The 15,568-nt window shown below is 35.9% G+C and overlaps 1 protein-coding gene across 1 annotated transcript in view; it reads left to right on the top strand.

The window, feature by feature from the left end:
- DNAH11 (dynein axonemal heavy chain 11) overlaps positions 1 to 15,568 on the top strand; it is a gene marked incomplete at its 3' end in the record, with an annotated part of 228,403 nt that overhangs the window by 124,695 nt on the left and 88,140 nt on the right. Inside the window, 2 exon segments of the mRNA XM_083379026.1 lie at positions 4,539 to 4,772; positions 9,654 to 9,800. Of these exon segments, the coding sequence (XP_083235152.1) occupies positions 4,539 to 4,772; positions 9,654 to 9,800 (381 nt within the window).

Genomic DNA, 15,568 nt, shown 5'->3' with positions numbered 1-15,568 from the left:
GATTAAGTTGTACAAAAGTAGTACCAGAAGAGACAATGTAAAGTTGCTAAAGCTCTATCTTCAAGAATTGTAATAAGATTGTGAAATACAATAACTATTTTATTATTTCTTGAGTTGGATACCATCTGTTAAAAATTATATTCAGCAGTATTACTAGTTAGTTATTAAATTACCATTACCCCATTTTCATTGTTACTGTTGCTATTTTTTGAATTCCCAAAGTGAAGATTATGAGTTCTTCAGAATTTCTTCATTAATTTCTTCAATGGTGTAAGAAAGAAGCCATACATTGAACTAGATGAAGCAGCACTGCCTGCTATATATAAGCCAACAGCATTTTCCCTCTTGTTCTTAATCTCAAATTATTTTCACGTTTTGAATTTTACAAGTAGAAACTGAACAGAAAGTAGCAACAGGTTCAAGTAGGTGAAATGGTGGGAGAGGGAAGAAGCAAGTTTGCATTGAATAAACTAGAAAAATAAATGAATTCATTTCTAGTAAGTATCTGCAAGAGAGTATGGCTTACTGAACATTGTATTGCATGTGAGGATTTTTACTAGCCTACCCGAAATATGGGATTTAACTACTGCAAGGGGAAAAAAATAATGTCTCCTCTGTGTAGTTTTCTGTCAACTGAGGACTCATTGATGTGATCTGGCTTTCTCTCTTAATTTATACAATTTATCTATTGTACACTGATTTTAAATATCTAGGGGAAACCATTTATTTCCATTTGTTAAGGACAGTTGACCACATATAATGGTCATTAGCGTGCATAAGCTACATTATCCAGTAAACTTGAGACAACAGATTCAAGATCTATAATTACATTCATTAGTAGAACCTTCATTCAACTTCTAATTGGTCCAACCCCATGATTTTAAAAGCCATAGTAACTGCATGTATTGAAAGGCTATAAAAGCCAAACAATGATGGGATATTTAGGTGGATTAAATTGTACATAAAAATCAAAAAAGTTGCTGCCAACTTTGTATCTTATCCTCAAATCAAAGAGGAAAAATGTGCCCATAGGCTTTTCATCTGAATGTTTGGGCCTATCGGTTTCGGACATTGCTTGCAGAAGCCCCACATATGGAGCAGTGATACATGGATGGAAGGTCTTTCAATTTCAAAGCCAAAAGAAAAGCTTCTGGTCTCAGTCCATAAATTTTTGCCAGAGTAGCAATTTTTCATGCATATTACTGGACACAATGACTTTCTTTCTTTCTTTCTTTCTTTCTTTCTTTCTTTCTTTCTTTCTTTCTTTCTTTCTTTCTTTCTTTCTTTCTTATTAGCTAGATGATTTGTTCACCTTATTAACAATTTGTTAACAATGGTGCAGAATTGTATGCCATACATATCTGTTGATGTTGGATCATTTTTTTTCTTAAAAAATACATATACTGCACCATTAACATGCATGAGGACATATATGAAAGTTCATCCATAACTCTATTAAGATCTTTTATTCAAATTTCATACAAGAGAGATAAAGCCATGCAGACTGTTTGCACCCTTAGGTTCGTAACTGTGTTACATTAAATTTAAAGGATGGTTTTGCTTGTGTTCAGCTTAATACAAATGACAAATCGTCCCTCAAACTATTCTAACTGCTACAGAATATGGCAGAGTGAGACACTGAAGATGCATGGTGGGGCTGCGCAAGATTTGATCAGGTGTCCATGACCATCTTACTTATTATTAAATACTTTGTTAGATACTTGAATATAAAATGCATGGAAAATTATTCCTAAATATTTATTATCATTGCTGGATCTGTTCATGCTACATGGAGATGCTTGAAAAACATGTTTCACTTAAAATATGTATATTTCCTATTATACTGATCATTTAAAAAGGAATACTAGAAATACAAGCATTATTGATTATACATTTATCCACTGATATTTAACATTTCTAAATTAAATAAAAAGGGAGAGTACAAGATTTTACTTCTAAAGAAGGTCAAATTAGCCATAATATTATTTGCCTTTTGGTTTGATAGAGCTGATCCTGAAAAAAATAAGGTGCAATATTGAACAAAACACCACCAAAACCTTGGAGATAACTGAATAGTGGAATAAATAATTTATGCTAATGAAATTACTGCAATTAGTAGTTCCACAATGACCCTTTTAGAAGACACAGCTGTTAATGTCAGGAAGTGTTGTCACTGCTGACCTTATCATAAGAGAAAGTGACAAATTGAAAATGCAAGGAAGACCAATCATCAAAGAGGTCTGCTCAGAACGATTAGAGTTTTGTGAAAAACAGTGTGAATTACAACCAGCTGCTCTTGGGCTCAGCAGCTCAGCATGCACCCCATGCTGTGCCATTTTGTTAAGCTTGATAACAATAGTTATTTTGCCCCATTGGAACAAGTTGTCTCAGGCCACTTCCAGCTCTACCGGAACCCACCTCTTTCCTGGCTGATTTACAAATAAAAGTGTTACCAAAAGCTTTTCAAAACTACTACGTAAATGTCTCTCATAAGGATCATGGCTGGGCAGAGGCCAGCAATTCTGGAAGAAAGTTCTCCTTGTTAATACATGTCTATAGAGAGAGACTGTGTGCAAAATAGAAAGTGATAGGAGGAGTAATTTAACTACTTAAGGTCTAGCAAACTTTGCTTGCTGTCATTTTTTTTCCTAATGTGCATGAAACATTTCCATTCAGAAAGTGAGTGTTTAGTCACTTTGCATCCAAGTCATGTAATCCTTATTTCAGTTTCAGTGCCATTATTCTAGTTTAAAGGCAGTTCTTATTAAAGAAACCATGTTCAAAAATAAGTTTTGTTCCAAAGATAAATTACAAGTTGTCTAAATGAGCTTCTTTGTAATATTAATTATGTTGGCTTGAAACGTTTAGCTATATCAACAATCACTCATGAATAATTTTCCAAAAGATCTCTAAGCATTATTGACAATGCTTTGGTAAATTATGTGTGACTTTCCTAAGAGTTGCTGTAGCTCATTTAATTCATATTAATTGATTTTTAAGTTTCCCTTGATTAATTGAACTGCATACATCTTGAACTGAGTGCAATAAATAATCATTAAAATGAGGGAGATGTGATTCCACAAATTAGAAAGTTAACTACGGTAGAAGTCATAGAGGACAAAATGGAAATTGCTTACATGTATACTGCAGCATTTTAATGTGTTACTATATAACAAAATGAATATTTTGGAAACAAATAGGTCAAATTTTCAAGATTTTCAAATATTTCTTAAACAAATGTACAACCTCTAAATGAATTGTGCCATCCTTCTTTCATTTAGATGTATATTGTGTAAAATGTAGTTTTAGATTAAAAAATCAGTGGTATTGTTTTATATTGTATTAGTATATGTGTTTTTCTACCTGGGCTATTTTGATGTGTAAAATAAAGCTACATAATTGTTTGAATTAATCAGCAATGAATGAGGCAGAATAACAATCTGACCAATAACTCCATCAGTCCCTTACGAATTGACTAGTCAAAGGATCTGTGTTCTGGTGATGGAATTAAGCAGCAGCATTTGTTTGTTTTTTCTGCTGACTTCTACTGGACATTAGCATGTTCTATTGGTCTACAGAGGCTTTCATGCTTTCTCAGATGTAAACTACATTTGGAAACACTGGGTTTTATTTATTTATTTTATTCAAATTACATCAGTTATGGGGAGGGGGGATGCTGCTAAATGGAATCAGAGCAAGCAAATAGAGTGGAAACTTAACCATTTTCTTCCCTGTCAATGCTTGAAGAACATCTAGAAAATAATGATTTTTTTCCCTCTCTATTCTTGCTCAGATCCCATTAACATCTCCCCATTGAGTGTTGTAATTTGCATTTTAAAGCAGATGCATATGTTTAATCCATGTATTTTGGCCCTAGCTCTGACCTCACTCCAATTAATGGGGTTACAACTCCCATCAATTATGCATTGTTTGGGAATTCCAATTGTAGCACGGCTTTTACAGCTGAACTGATGAGAAATTCTTTTTTTAAAAAAAAGTTTCTGCGAGATCTTGTGACTAAACATTTGAGGTTGATGCCAATGTCATCTGTTGACCTTTGATTAAACATATTATTTATCAATGTCAATATGGCCCTCATGGCTTTCCCCAACTAATTTTCTTTGGAGTTTATATTTGGGGGAAGATGGCATAGAGATGCTGGATAGATAGATAGATAGATAGATAGATAGATAGATAGATAGATAGATAGATAGATAGATAGACAGACAGACAGACAGACAGACAGACAAAGATAAGATGGCATTTGAGTGCCATAGTTCTCAGAAGAATGGTTAATAATTATATATATTATATATGATAGTCTAATGAGCTAATGTATATCTGGGAGTATAAAATTGAGAACCTTGCCTGATTTCCAAAATGGTGCCTATGAACCAAGACCTGAATGATAATACCTGTCACAATATCTTGGCCCTGGATATGAACACAGAGGGGTATCTATTGTGTCTAGTTTTGTATTTAGTCAATTCAATATTTTTACTTCTAATTTAAAATGTATTTTATATTTTTACTTTCAGCCACAGTTATACGACTCCATTTGCTATTTTATGGCATATGCCCATGCTAGTGTGAATGAGATAAGTGCAAAATTTCAATTAAATGAGAAGAGATACAATTATACAACTCCTAAGAGCTTCCTAGAGCAAATAATGCTCTTCAAGAATCTTCTAGAGAAGAAAATTCAGAAAATTTTTCAACACAAGGAACACCTTATAAATGGCATTCAGAAGCTGAAAACAACTGCTTCCCAGGTACGTCTATGGATAATAAATAATATTTTTCTGCTGTTTATTTGGAGCTATAGTTTTATAATTATTCATAAATATTTAAAACCAGAATTATCTTTAGATCCAATGTTAAAAAATTCCTTCAGAAATGAAAATGTTTTTTTGTTTAATGTAATGTATAGTCCACCTTTCCCATCCCAGCTCTGGCCAACATGCAACATAAATAATTAACGAAACAGAGATTGTACCAAATGAATATCCAGAGACAGAATGACCATACTACCAAACAAATAACCAAAAAGATCTATCAAGTGCTTAGTCTGGAGAAAGACTCAGGTTTTAAGTGTCATTTAAATGTGATCAAAGGCATAGACATTGGGGGGATCATTCCAGAAGACAGAAATTAGGATAGAGAAGACCTGTTTCTTATGTCCCAACAAGGGACATAAGAATAATCAAGAAACCAAATAATCAAGAAACCAAATAATCAAGAAACCAAAGCATGCCATTTTTGAAATAGCCACTTAAAAAACTAGATCTTATGTTATGAAGGTTTTACAGGCAGTAACCAGCATCTTGAATTGCTCCTAAAAACCCAATGAAGAAATGTCTACAACATCTGTATCTGTGTTATTTGGAATCTATTTAATCAGTGCAAGGATGAGAATAGAATAGAATAGAATAGAATAGAATAGAATAGAATAGAATAGAATAGAATAGAATAGAATAGAATAGAATAGAATAGAATAGAATAGAATAGAATAGAATAGAATAGAAACTTTATTGTCACTTTAAATTTACATTAAAATGAAATTTCATTGCATTCATCTGTCAAAAAATACCATTATGCATACACACACATACACACACATATGTGACATAGAGAAACAACACAGTCTAGTTCGAATGTATCCATATACATGGCAGGGAAAAAAGAATCCTATGAATTTACAAGACAGATGGCATAAGGAACAAAGCTGTTACAGAATCTACTAGTTTTGCTATAAATATTTGGAAACCCCCTCCCAGAGGGGAGCAACAGAAATAGACCATGAATTGGGTGTGTGGGGTCTCTAACAATGCTTTGAGCTCTAAGTATATAGCACTTATAAACGGTATAATGGGAATAACAGAAAGCGAGCTTCCTATAATCTCAGCTGCCCTTACCACTCTCTGTGTGGACTTTCTATCTGAGGCACTACTACCACCAAACCAAACAGTGATGTAATTTGTTAAAACACTCTCAGTCATGCACAAAGATGTGCTGTTCTCATCTGACACAAGAAATGTAAATGCTGGTTTGCACACTTCACTAAAGATAATGTATGAAGAGACCAAGTCAGATTGTTAGTTATTTGCACCCACAGGTATTTCATACTACTGTCCATCTCCACAGCTGCAGACTTGATACAAAGTGGAGTATGACTATGCCAATTCTTTCTAAAATCAGCAATGATCTCCTTTATTTACTAAACTGATAGTCTAAATCATGTTTAGATTATAACTTTCACAAATAATTGTGCATGCCTGTTAACTAGCCTGGTTAAAGCTGATTAGGCTTGTTCCAGTAATATTTGCAGAATATCAACCGCTTTTAGAACTGACAATGAAGTTATTGAACTTGAGTGTACCTCCATCTCTTACCATTGATTATCAACAATAAAGGAACTAGCAGTTAAGAAATGTGCTGAAGACTAGCATATATGATACTTGATAAAATAGCAATGAAATCTTGGAAAAGTTATTCAAATGCTGTAATGTGACTATATCTACAAAGATCAGAATCATGCAAGCAATTTTTTCACTATGACTTTATATCAGAAGGAAAGTTGGACTTTGAAGAATCTGTATTGATATTTTTGAACTTTGATACTAAAGAAGCCTCCTAAGATATTGTAGATTGCCAAGAAAATAAATTAATGGATCATTGAACAAATCAACCCAGAGTGCTCATTAAAGGCACAAATAACGGAGTCAAATTATCTCACTTTGAATATACTATGTACATCATGCATGCACAGCTCTCTAGAGGAAGTTGTATAATGCTGGGAAAGGTAGAAGGAAACAGAAGAAGAAAATGATCAACACCAAGGTGGGTGGATACCATTGCAACAGCAGTTAGGTGCCCAGATAAAAAATCTGGTAAAATCAGGTTGCAGGCAGATCATCCTGGAGAAAATGTATGTGGTCACTAAGAGTCAACACCAGGGTAATAGCATACAACCATTATCAGTGTTTAAAGGTAAAGTTTCCCCCGCACATGCGTGCTAGTCGTTTCCGACTCTAGGGGCCGGTGCTCATCTCCGTTTCAAAGCCGAAGAGCCAGCGCTTGTCCGAGGATATCTCCGTGGTCATGTGGCTGGCATGACTAGACGCCAAAGGCGCATGGAACGCTGTTACCTTCCCACTGTAGTGGTCCCTATTTTTCTACTTGCATTTTTACGTGCTTTAGAACTGCTAGGTTGGCAGAAGCTGGGACGAGTAACAGGCGCTCACTCTGTTACGCGGCACTCGGGATTCGACCCGCCAAACTGCCAGTGTTTGGAGAACCTGAAATTTCTTATATTTGATCTAATGCTATGTGAAAAACAAAAGCCTTTCTTGTCTAAAAGATGCTTTTTTCTTCAAAAGGCAACTGGACTTTTTTTATTCCTTGAGGAAGAACAAGGAAATATTTCACTTCTCATCCAAGAAGCTTTATCAGTTGTGACGGAGGGTGGGGATGGGGGAAATGGAAGGATAGGTACAGAATAGTTGGGACTGGATGGTGGGGGGAAGCAAAACATTTTCTTCTTCCTCAAGGAAAAAAAAGTCCAGTTGCCTTTTGAAGAAAAGAAGCACCTTTGAGACAATTATGACCAGGATGAGTGAGAATCTTCACGGGCAAAGAGCCTTTCTTTTAATTTATCTAATAGTAACTAGTTTTCAATGAACATGTGTAAGAATTTGTTCTGCTCATAATTTAATGTGAAAACCCAATCCCTAGCCTATTTGCAAATGTGTTCATGTGCACAGTTACTTAAATGTAATCTAGATTCTACCACTAAAAATGCACATATAGTAAGATATATATATATATTAGTAACTACCAAAATAAAATCAAAATACACATGTTAATAAAAATTGCATGCAGAAATATATAAGGGAAATTGTTTCCAAAATTAAAATATTAATAAAAATATTAGAAACTTTAGTAATTAGTAATTTAATAAAAATGCAGATTTAACCTTTTGTAATATTCCAGACTTTCACTACCTCTGAATGTAGAATATCAACAGCATTTGTTGAACCTGTTTTCCAAGAGATACTGATAAAGTTGTGTTAGACTGTTGCTTGTGTAGGGGACAGTGGGGTTGGGTTGGGGGAGGGCCTTCTCTGTGGGCGCCCCGGCTTTATGGAACCAACTGCCGGTTGAGCTCCGGATGGCACCGGATCTTCGCTCCTTCCAGCGCGGGCTAAAGACCCATTTATTTGAACAAGCTGGCCTGGCCTGATGGGGGAACGTTAGGGTTTTAATGGGTTTTATATTGTGATTGTTTTAATTGGGCAATTATTTAATCCGTTTTTAACTTTTGTATTTCTATTTATATGCCCTGTTCACCGCCCTGAGTCCTCCGGGAGAAGGGCGGTATATAAATTTAATAAATAATAATAATAATAATAATAATAATAATAATAATAATAATAATAATAATAATAATAATAATAATATATACCCAGTGTGTACTATTTGTTCTTCATTGGATTCATCATTTCAAATTAGTAATTGTACAAACAGGAATCTGTGGAATATAACAAAATATAAAAAAGAAATGTTTATTTTTAATTTCTGTAACAGCAGAAAAAACATATTTATGCTGGTTAGACAGTGGGTGGGATTGAAATATGTGAACAACCAGTTCTCTGTGTGGGTGCTGCTTCTGGAAATCCATTCTGGGCCTGGGCAACAAAAATTAACTACTGGTTCTGGCAAACTGGTGCAAACTGGCTGAATCCCACCACTGTGCTTAGATATATGTACAGGTAGTTCTCAACTTACAACAGTTTGTTTAGTGACCGTTCAAAGTTATAATGGCATTGAAAAAAGTTGACATATGACCATTTTTCACACTTAGGACTGTTGCAGCATCCCTATGATCAGGTGATTTACATTTGGATGCCTGCCAACTGGTTCATATTTATGATGGTTGCAGGGTCCCAGGTCATATGGCCACTTTTTATGAGCTCCTGACAAGCAAAATCAATGAGGAAGCCAGATTCACTTAACAACCATGTTACTAACTTAACAACTGCAGTAATTTACTTAACAAATGTGATAAGAAAAATAATAAAATCATAAAATGTGGCAAAACGCACAAATTTCTCACTTAGCAATATAAATTTTGGGCTCTGTTGTGACTGTAAGTTGAGGACTACTTCTATAGGTAACATGAACAGGAAAAGAACAGGTGTCCTATAACAGCCACTTTCAAACCAGCTAAGGAGGAGAGTTCAAATTTGATTCTTGCTCTGAATGCAGCCCTTCAAGAACCAATCAATAGTTCTTAGCCTGCTGCTTCAAGAATGAGCATTTCAATGTCTTATCGACACTGTCTGAGCCTTGAATAGTGAATTCATAGGCATGGCTTCCTGAAGTTCTTATCTGGATGGTCTAATGCAGGCATGTCAAACTCGCGATGTCACGTGACGTCATACGACATATCGGAACTTTTTCCCATTGCCGAAAATGGGATGGGCGCGGTTTCTCCATGACGCTCTGGCCCGTGGGCCGGCAGTTTGACACCCCTGGTCTAATGTGTCCGGATGTGTTATCTGAAGCCTAAAATGTGGTTTGCTAACCACATTTTGAAAAACTGCCTATGCTGATTTTTTTTTCAAACAAATGTCTTTGCTGTTCTGCCTTAGGTAGAAGATTTAAAATACAAACTTGCTTCTCAAGAAAAAGAACTGCAACTGAGAAATCAAGATGCTGAAGCTTTGATTACTAAGATAGGGCTTCAGACTGAGAAAGTGAGCAAGGAAAAGGCCACTGCTGATGCAGAGGAGCAAAAGGTCAGTATAATTCCACAATTTAGTCATGTTGAGCTATATTTAGCACAGAATAAACCTTTGTAGGTGAACAATTTCGAACACCTATCTCTCCAGGGAGCATAAAATCTAAAGAATTATTATACTTACTCATGTTTCAGCATTTCATACCATGATTACCACTTGACCTTTCTTTACATTATGCATTTTTCCAACCTTTTAGTTCTTTTAATGATATGAAAGAACAATAAGTATGAAGCTCATTCAAGCATATAATGGATGGGGATCTTGAGAATCAGACTAGTATGCAATACACGAAAGGTCAGAGAGTCATCTCTGAGCACTTCAGGGTTTGTTTTTTTGGGTTTTTTTTAGTACAATTGAACAGTTCAATTGTTCTTGAAGTTCATTCCATTGACTTGCATCTTCATTTTCAAATTTTGCATTTCATGATGTATTTGCTGAGGTTCCAAATTCATTGTTCAGATCCTTCATCCTTCTGCATATTCAATTCATCTTGCTTAAAAAATAAGTTATTTTTAGCTTTATTAATCAATTCTATTTTAACCCCAAAACTATTTATAAATTGAAAGCACATTTACAAGCTAACCTATTTTTTTAGGTGTACTAGTGTTTGCTAACAAATAGCTATTTTCACATAGGATTCCAGAAATTTTTGGATCATTGTGAATAAAAGCATGAAGCTTGCTTTAATCTGTTCTGCTATTTCAGTCACTAATAAATTGGAAATGATTTCTTTACAACAGATGAGTTAAAATGTTTAGGAAGGCAAGGATTGCAGTAGCCAGGGTCACAGGCATTTTCATGTTAATACACTCATTAATATACACATACATATTCCTCCATATTTTAGAATAATAACTTTATTGTCATTTTGAATGTACACTAATAGGCATACATTAAAATGAAATTTCATTGCATTCAGCTTTCAAAGGGTTACCACCTCTGATATACACTACATAACTACAACAAAAATAAATAAATAAATAAATAAATAAATGAATTTCAACTTTTCACAGGAAAAAAAAGATCTCGCAAAGTTGGAATTGACTGAACTTTTTAGTCCCACCCAGTCTGCTGTTACCACCGCAGCCACGCCCACCCAATGGGCCATGCCTACTTGGCACCCAACGATTCATAAATGGATTTTGAGTTGCAGTTTGGGCACTCGATCCCTAAAAGGTTTGCCATCACTGACCTAGAGGCAAACAAAGTCATTACTAAAAGCCAACATGGGTTTGTCAAAAACAGATCATGCCAGACAAATCTTATTGCATTCTCTGACCAAGTAACAAAATTAGTGGACCAGAGGAATGCTGTGGATATAATTTACTTGGACTTCAGTAAGGCATTTGATAAAGTAGATCACAACCTACTACTTGATAAGATAGGAAAATGAGGGTTAGACAGCATTACCACCAGATGGATTCGTAGCTGGCTGACCGGCCGTACTCAGTGTGTGGTCCTCAATGGAAATGCATCTATATGGGGGGAAGTGTGAAGTGGGGTACCCCAGGGCTCTGTTCTGGGCCCAGGGCTCTTCAACATCTTCATCAATGATTTGGACAAGGGGGTAGATGGGGAACTCATCAAATTTGCAGACGACACCAAGCTGGCAGGAATAGCCAACACTCCAGAAGATAGGCTTGAGATACAGGAGGATCTTGACAGACATGAACACTGGGTGCTATTTAACAAAATGAAATTGAATGGTGAAAAAAGCAAGGTTCTACATCTAGGCAAGAAAAACCAAATGTACAGGCATAATATAGGTGGTGCCTAGCTCAATACCAGTGGAAAATCACTTAAATATGAGCCAGCAGTGTGCTGCAGCTTCCAGAAAAGCCAACACAGTGCTAGGCTGCATTAACAGAGGGATAGAATCAAGGTCACATAAAGCATTAATACCACTTTACAATGCCTTGGTAAAGGCCACACTTGGAATACTGCATCCAGTTTTGGTCACCATGATGTAAAAATGATGTTGAGACTCTAGAAAGAGTACAGAGAAGATCAACAAAGATGATTAGGGGACTAGAGGCTAAAACATATAAGGAATGGTTGCTGGAATTGGGTATGTCTAATTTAATGAACAGAAGAACAAGGCGTGACATGATACCAGTGTTCCAATGCTCCAATGCAGTGAATGCTCCAACACTGGAAGTTTTTAAGAAGAGACTGGACAGCAATTTGTCTGAAATGGTATAGGGCTTCCTGTTTGAGCAGGGGGTTGGACTAGATGACCTCCAAGGTCCTTTCCAACTACTACTACTACTACTACTACTACTACTACTACTACTATTATTATTATTATTATTATTATTATTATTATTATTATTATTATTATTATTATTATTCGTCACACAGTCAGCCAGATGTTCAGACTGGATTTGGCATTTTTGTCTACCTATCAAGTCCTTACCAAGGACCTGGGATAGGCAGATGTGGATGTTTGATGGTATTACAGATGTTGCAGGATGGAAGCAGTTCCTAGTAAGGCCACCTTTTGCAATTGACTAATGGCAAATTTGTCAATACCAATGGTGTTTGAGTGGTGCTCCAGTTGTTTTGGAATTGCACCCAAGGGGCCTATTACTATTGGTACTACCCTTGCTTGCCTTTGCCACAGTCTTTCTTTTTGTATTTTTTTTATTTGTACGTATTTGTATTTTGTTATCTTCTCCAGTTCTTTCTCATCTATTCTGCTGTCTCCAGGCACTGCCACATCCACTATCGAGACTTTTTTGTCTTTCTTATCAACATTTGTTAAGTCCGGGTGTTATGTTGCAGGTGCTTATCTGTTTGAATTCTGAAGTCCCAGAGCAGTTTAACTTTATCATTTTCTATGACTTTCTCTATTTTATGATCCCATCAGTTCTTGCTTACAGGCAAATGATATTTCTGATAGATCTTCCAATGCACCATTGTTGTTACTTTGTCATGCCACTGCTTATAGTCAGTCTGTGCAATCTTCTTGCAGCAACTTACCAGGTGGTCCACTGTTTCTTCAGCTTCTTTGCATAGGCAGCACTTACTGTCTGTTGCTGCTTCTCAATTTTGACTTTGTATGCATTTGTCCTTAAGGCTTGGTCTTGTGCAGCCAGAATTAGTCCCTCCGTCTCTTTCTTCAACTTTCCTGCTCTTAGCCATTGTCAGGTCTTGTTATTATCTGCTTTCCCAGCCATTTTCTTTTTTTTTTATTAAAGAGTTTTACAAAAACAAGATTTTACAATACATCCCCTAATCCCACCCACCCCAAACCACCCCCCTTCCCCCCCACTTCCCAGAGCTAAATACAGGGTTATAGTTCTAATAATCATATTCTAACTAAAGATTATCCATAATATAAAATTAACCAAATTCATAATGTGCTTTAACTCCCCTTTAACATAGATACATACAAAGTACTAACACTAAAATTAATAACAATATCCCTCTAAAATCTATTCATAAGCTAAATGGAACTTTTTAGTCCCATATTTATTCTGAATATAATCTATCCATCTCCTCCAAACTGAAATATATCTTTCTTGTGAATGATCCTTCAAATAAGCATTATTTTTCTGGTCTTCCTATCCATTGCTTTTAGTTCTGCTTGAGTCCAGTCCACTATTCCAGCTGTGTATCTAATGACTGGAATTGCCCAGGTGTTGATTGCCTTCATGGTATTTCCTCCATTGAGTTTGGAATTTAAGATCTTCTTCACTCACTTGATGTATTCACCTCTAATCTTTTTCTTGACTTCAGTGTGCTTGATATTGTCAGCTTGAAGGATACCCAAGTATTTGTAGTAGTCTTCCTTATCCAAACTTTTAATGTTATTTTCATGGGGCATCTTGATTCCTTCAGTTTTCACTATTTTTCCTTGTTTGAGAGCGTGGCACATTTGTCCAAGCCAAACTCCATTGCAATATTTTGGCTATATATATGGACAGTGTTCAGCAGCAATTCTATTTCAGATGATGTTTTTCCATACAGCTTCATATAATCCATGTAAAGGAGGTGGGGTAGTCTGGCAGGTGTTTTTGGTGTTTGATAGCCATGTCCTGAGTTATTCAGTATTGTTGACAGAGGATACTGTACAATAACAAATAGCAGTGGTGATAATGAACCTCCTTAAAATATTCTTCTTTTGATATTGACCTCTCCCAGTCTTTCACCATTGACCTTCAACTGTGTCTTCCATTGTGCCATCAATCTTTGCACAAATTTTCTGATGTTTTTATTGACTCTTGTTATTTCTAGGCACTTGATTATCTAGTCATGTGGCAGAGAGTCAAGTGCCTTTTTGTAGTCAATCCATGCCACATTCAGGTTGGTCTTCCTTCTCTTGCAGTTTTCCAAGATCATTTTGTCTATTAAGAGTTGATCTGTTGTTCCTCTGCTATTGGGGCGGTTTCCTTTTTGCTTGGGTGGAAAGAGATTGTTTTCAACTAGATGCTGTTGTACTGGATCAGCTACCACACCAGTTAGTAATTTGAAAGTTGTTGGTAAGTAGGTAATTGGCCTGTAGTTGCCTGGTGTTGCCCCTTTTGCTGGATTTTTCATAATTAGGTAGGTTTTCCCAGTTGTTAGCCACTTTTCAATTTCTCCAGCCTTGTAGTATATTGTTGAACTGCTTGGCAATGAGTGGGTATATAACAGTTAGATGCTTCAACCAAAACCCATGCAGTTCATCTTCACCTGGTGCTGATCAATTTTTGATCTTCCTTGCTCTTTTTATACCATTTTTGTTGTTATTACTAGTTCTTTCATTCAACTTCTGTTTTATTTGCATCTACCTCTTTTAACCAAGCCGCATCCTTGTTGTGTTTCTTTGGGTTATCCCATATCTGCTTCCAGAACTGCACTGTTTCTTCCTTGTCAGATTGGTAGAAACATTTCTGATTCATTGCAGTTTCTCCATTGATGGATTGGTAGAAACGTTTCTGATTGGATTGAAATTGGAGGTTCTGCCTATAACTTGCAATTCGAGCTTCGTATCTACTGATCTTCCTGGCTGTAGCTGTTATTTGCTGTTTATTATTTCCAGTGCTTCCTTGATCTTCCTTTTCTAAGTGGTATTTCTTGATTAGGTATTCCTTGGTCTTCGTGTTCTTCACCTTCTTTTCTTTCATATGTTCTAGCTTGCTTGCATGTGATCTTAACCTGCTGATCTTATTTTCTAGTCTAACATTCCATTTTTGTGGTGCACTGTTTGTTTGTTTTTCTTCTTTGTTGATTTTGCATCCCAGGTATTCAGTTATAACTGCAGCTGTGCTGTACATTAGTTGGTTTGTTTCTTGCAGTGAATTGGTGCTTATACTTGATATTCCAGTATTTGCATCTTTTAATGCTTGTGCTAGCTGTTTCTTTGGAACAAGCTTCAATGCAGACTGCCTTATTCTGTTGTTTTTGTGCTGTTCTAGATGCTCAGTTATTCTTTGTTTCAATTTGTTTATTTCTTTAGTTAGAGTGCTTTGTTCTTCCTGAGGAAAGAGGTGCCTGGTTTCCAAATGAAAACAGTTGTATATCTCTGCTGGATTCCTTCACTGCCAACTCCCCCTGGATTGCCTCTACATTCTGAATTACTTCTGGCAAGGCTTTGATTTCTTTGCCCTTGGTAAACCTTTGAAGTTCATCCAATTCTGTTTCTGTGAATACTTTATTTCATATTATAAATCAGCATTGATCTGCTAGTCTCTGTTCTGTTATTTCTGATTCTGGATGTTGTTCTTTCCAGAATTGGTGCATTCGTTTTAGATATCCTCTTCTTGTTGGACTTGATCTGT

The sequence above is a fragment of the Vipera ursinii genome (assembly GCF_947247035.1).
Source record: "Vipera ursinii genome assembly, chromosome: Z".
Taxonomy (NCBI): Eukaryota; Metazoa; Chordata; class Lepidosauria; order Squamata; family Viperidae; genus Vipera; species Vipera ursinii.
The sequence above is the reverse complement of the archived record's forward strand: the minus strand, read 5'-3'. Positions and strand labels throughout refer to the sequence as shown.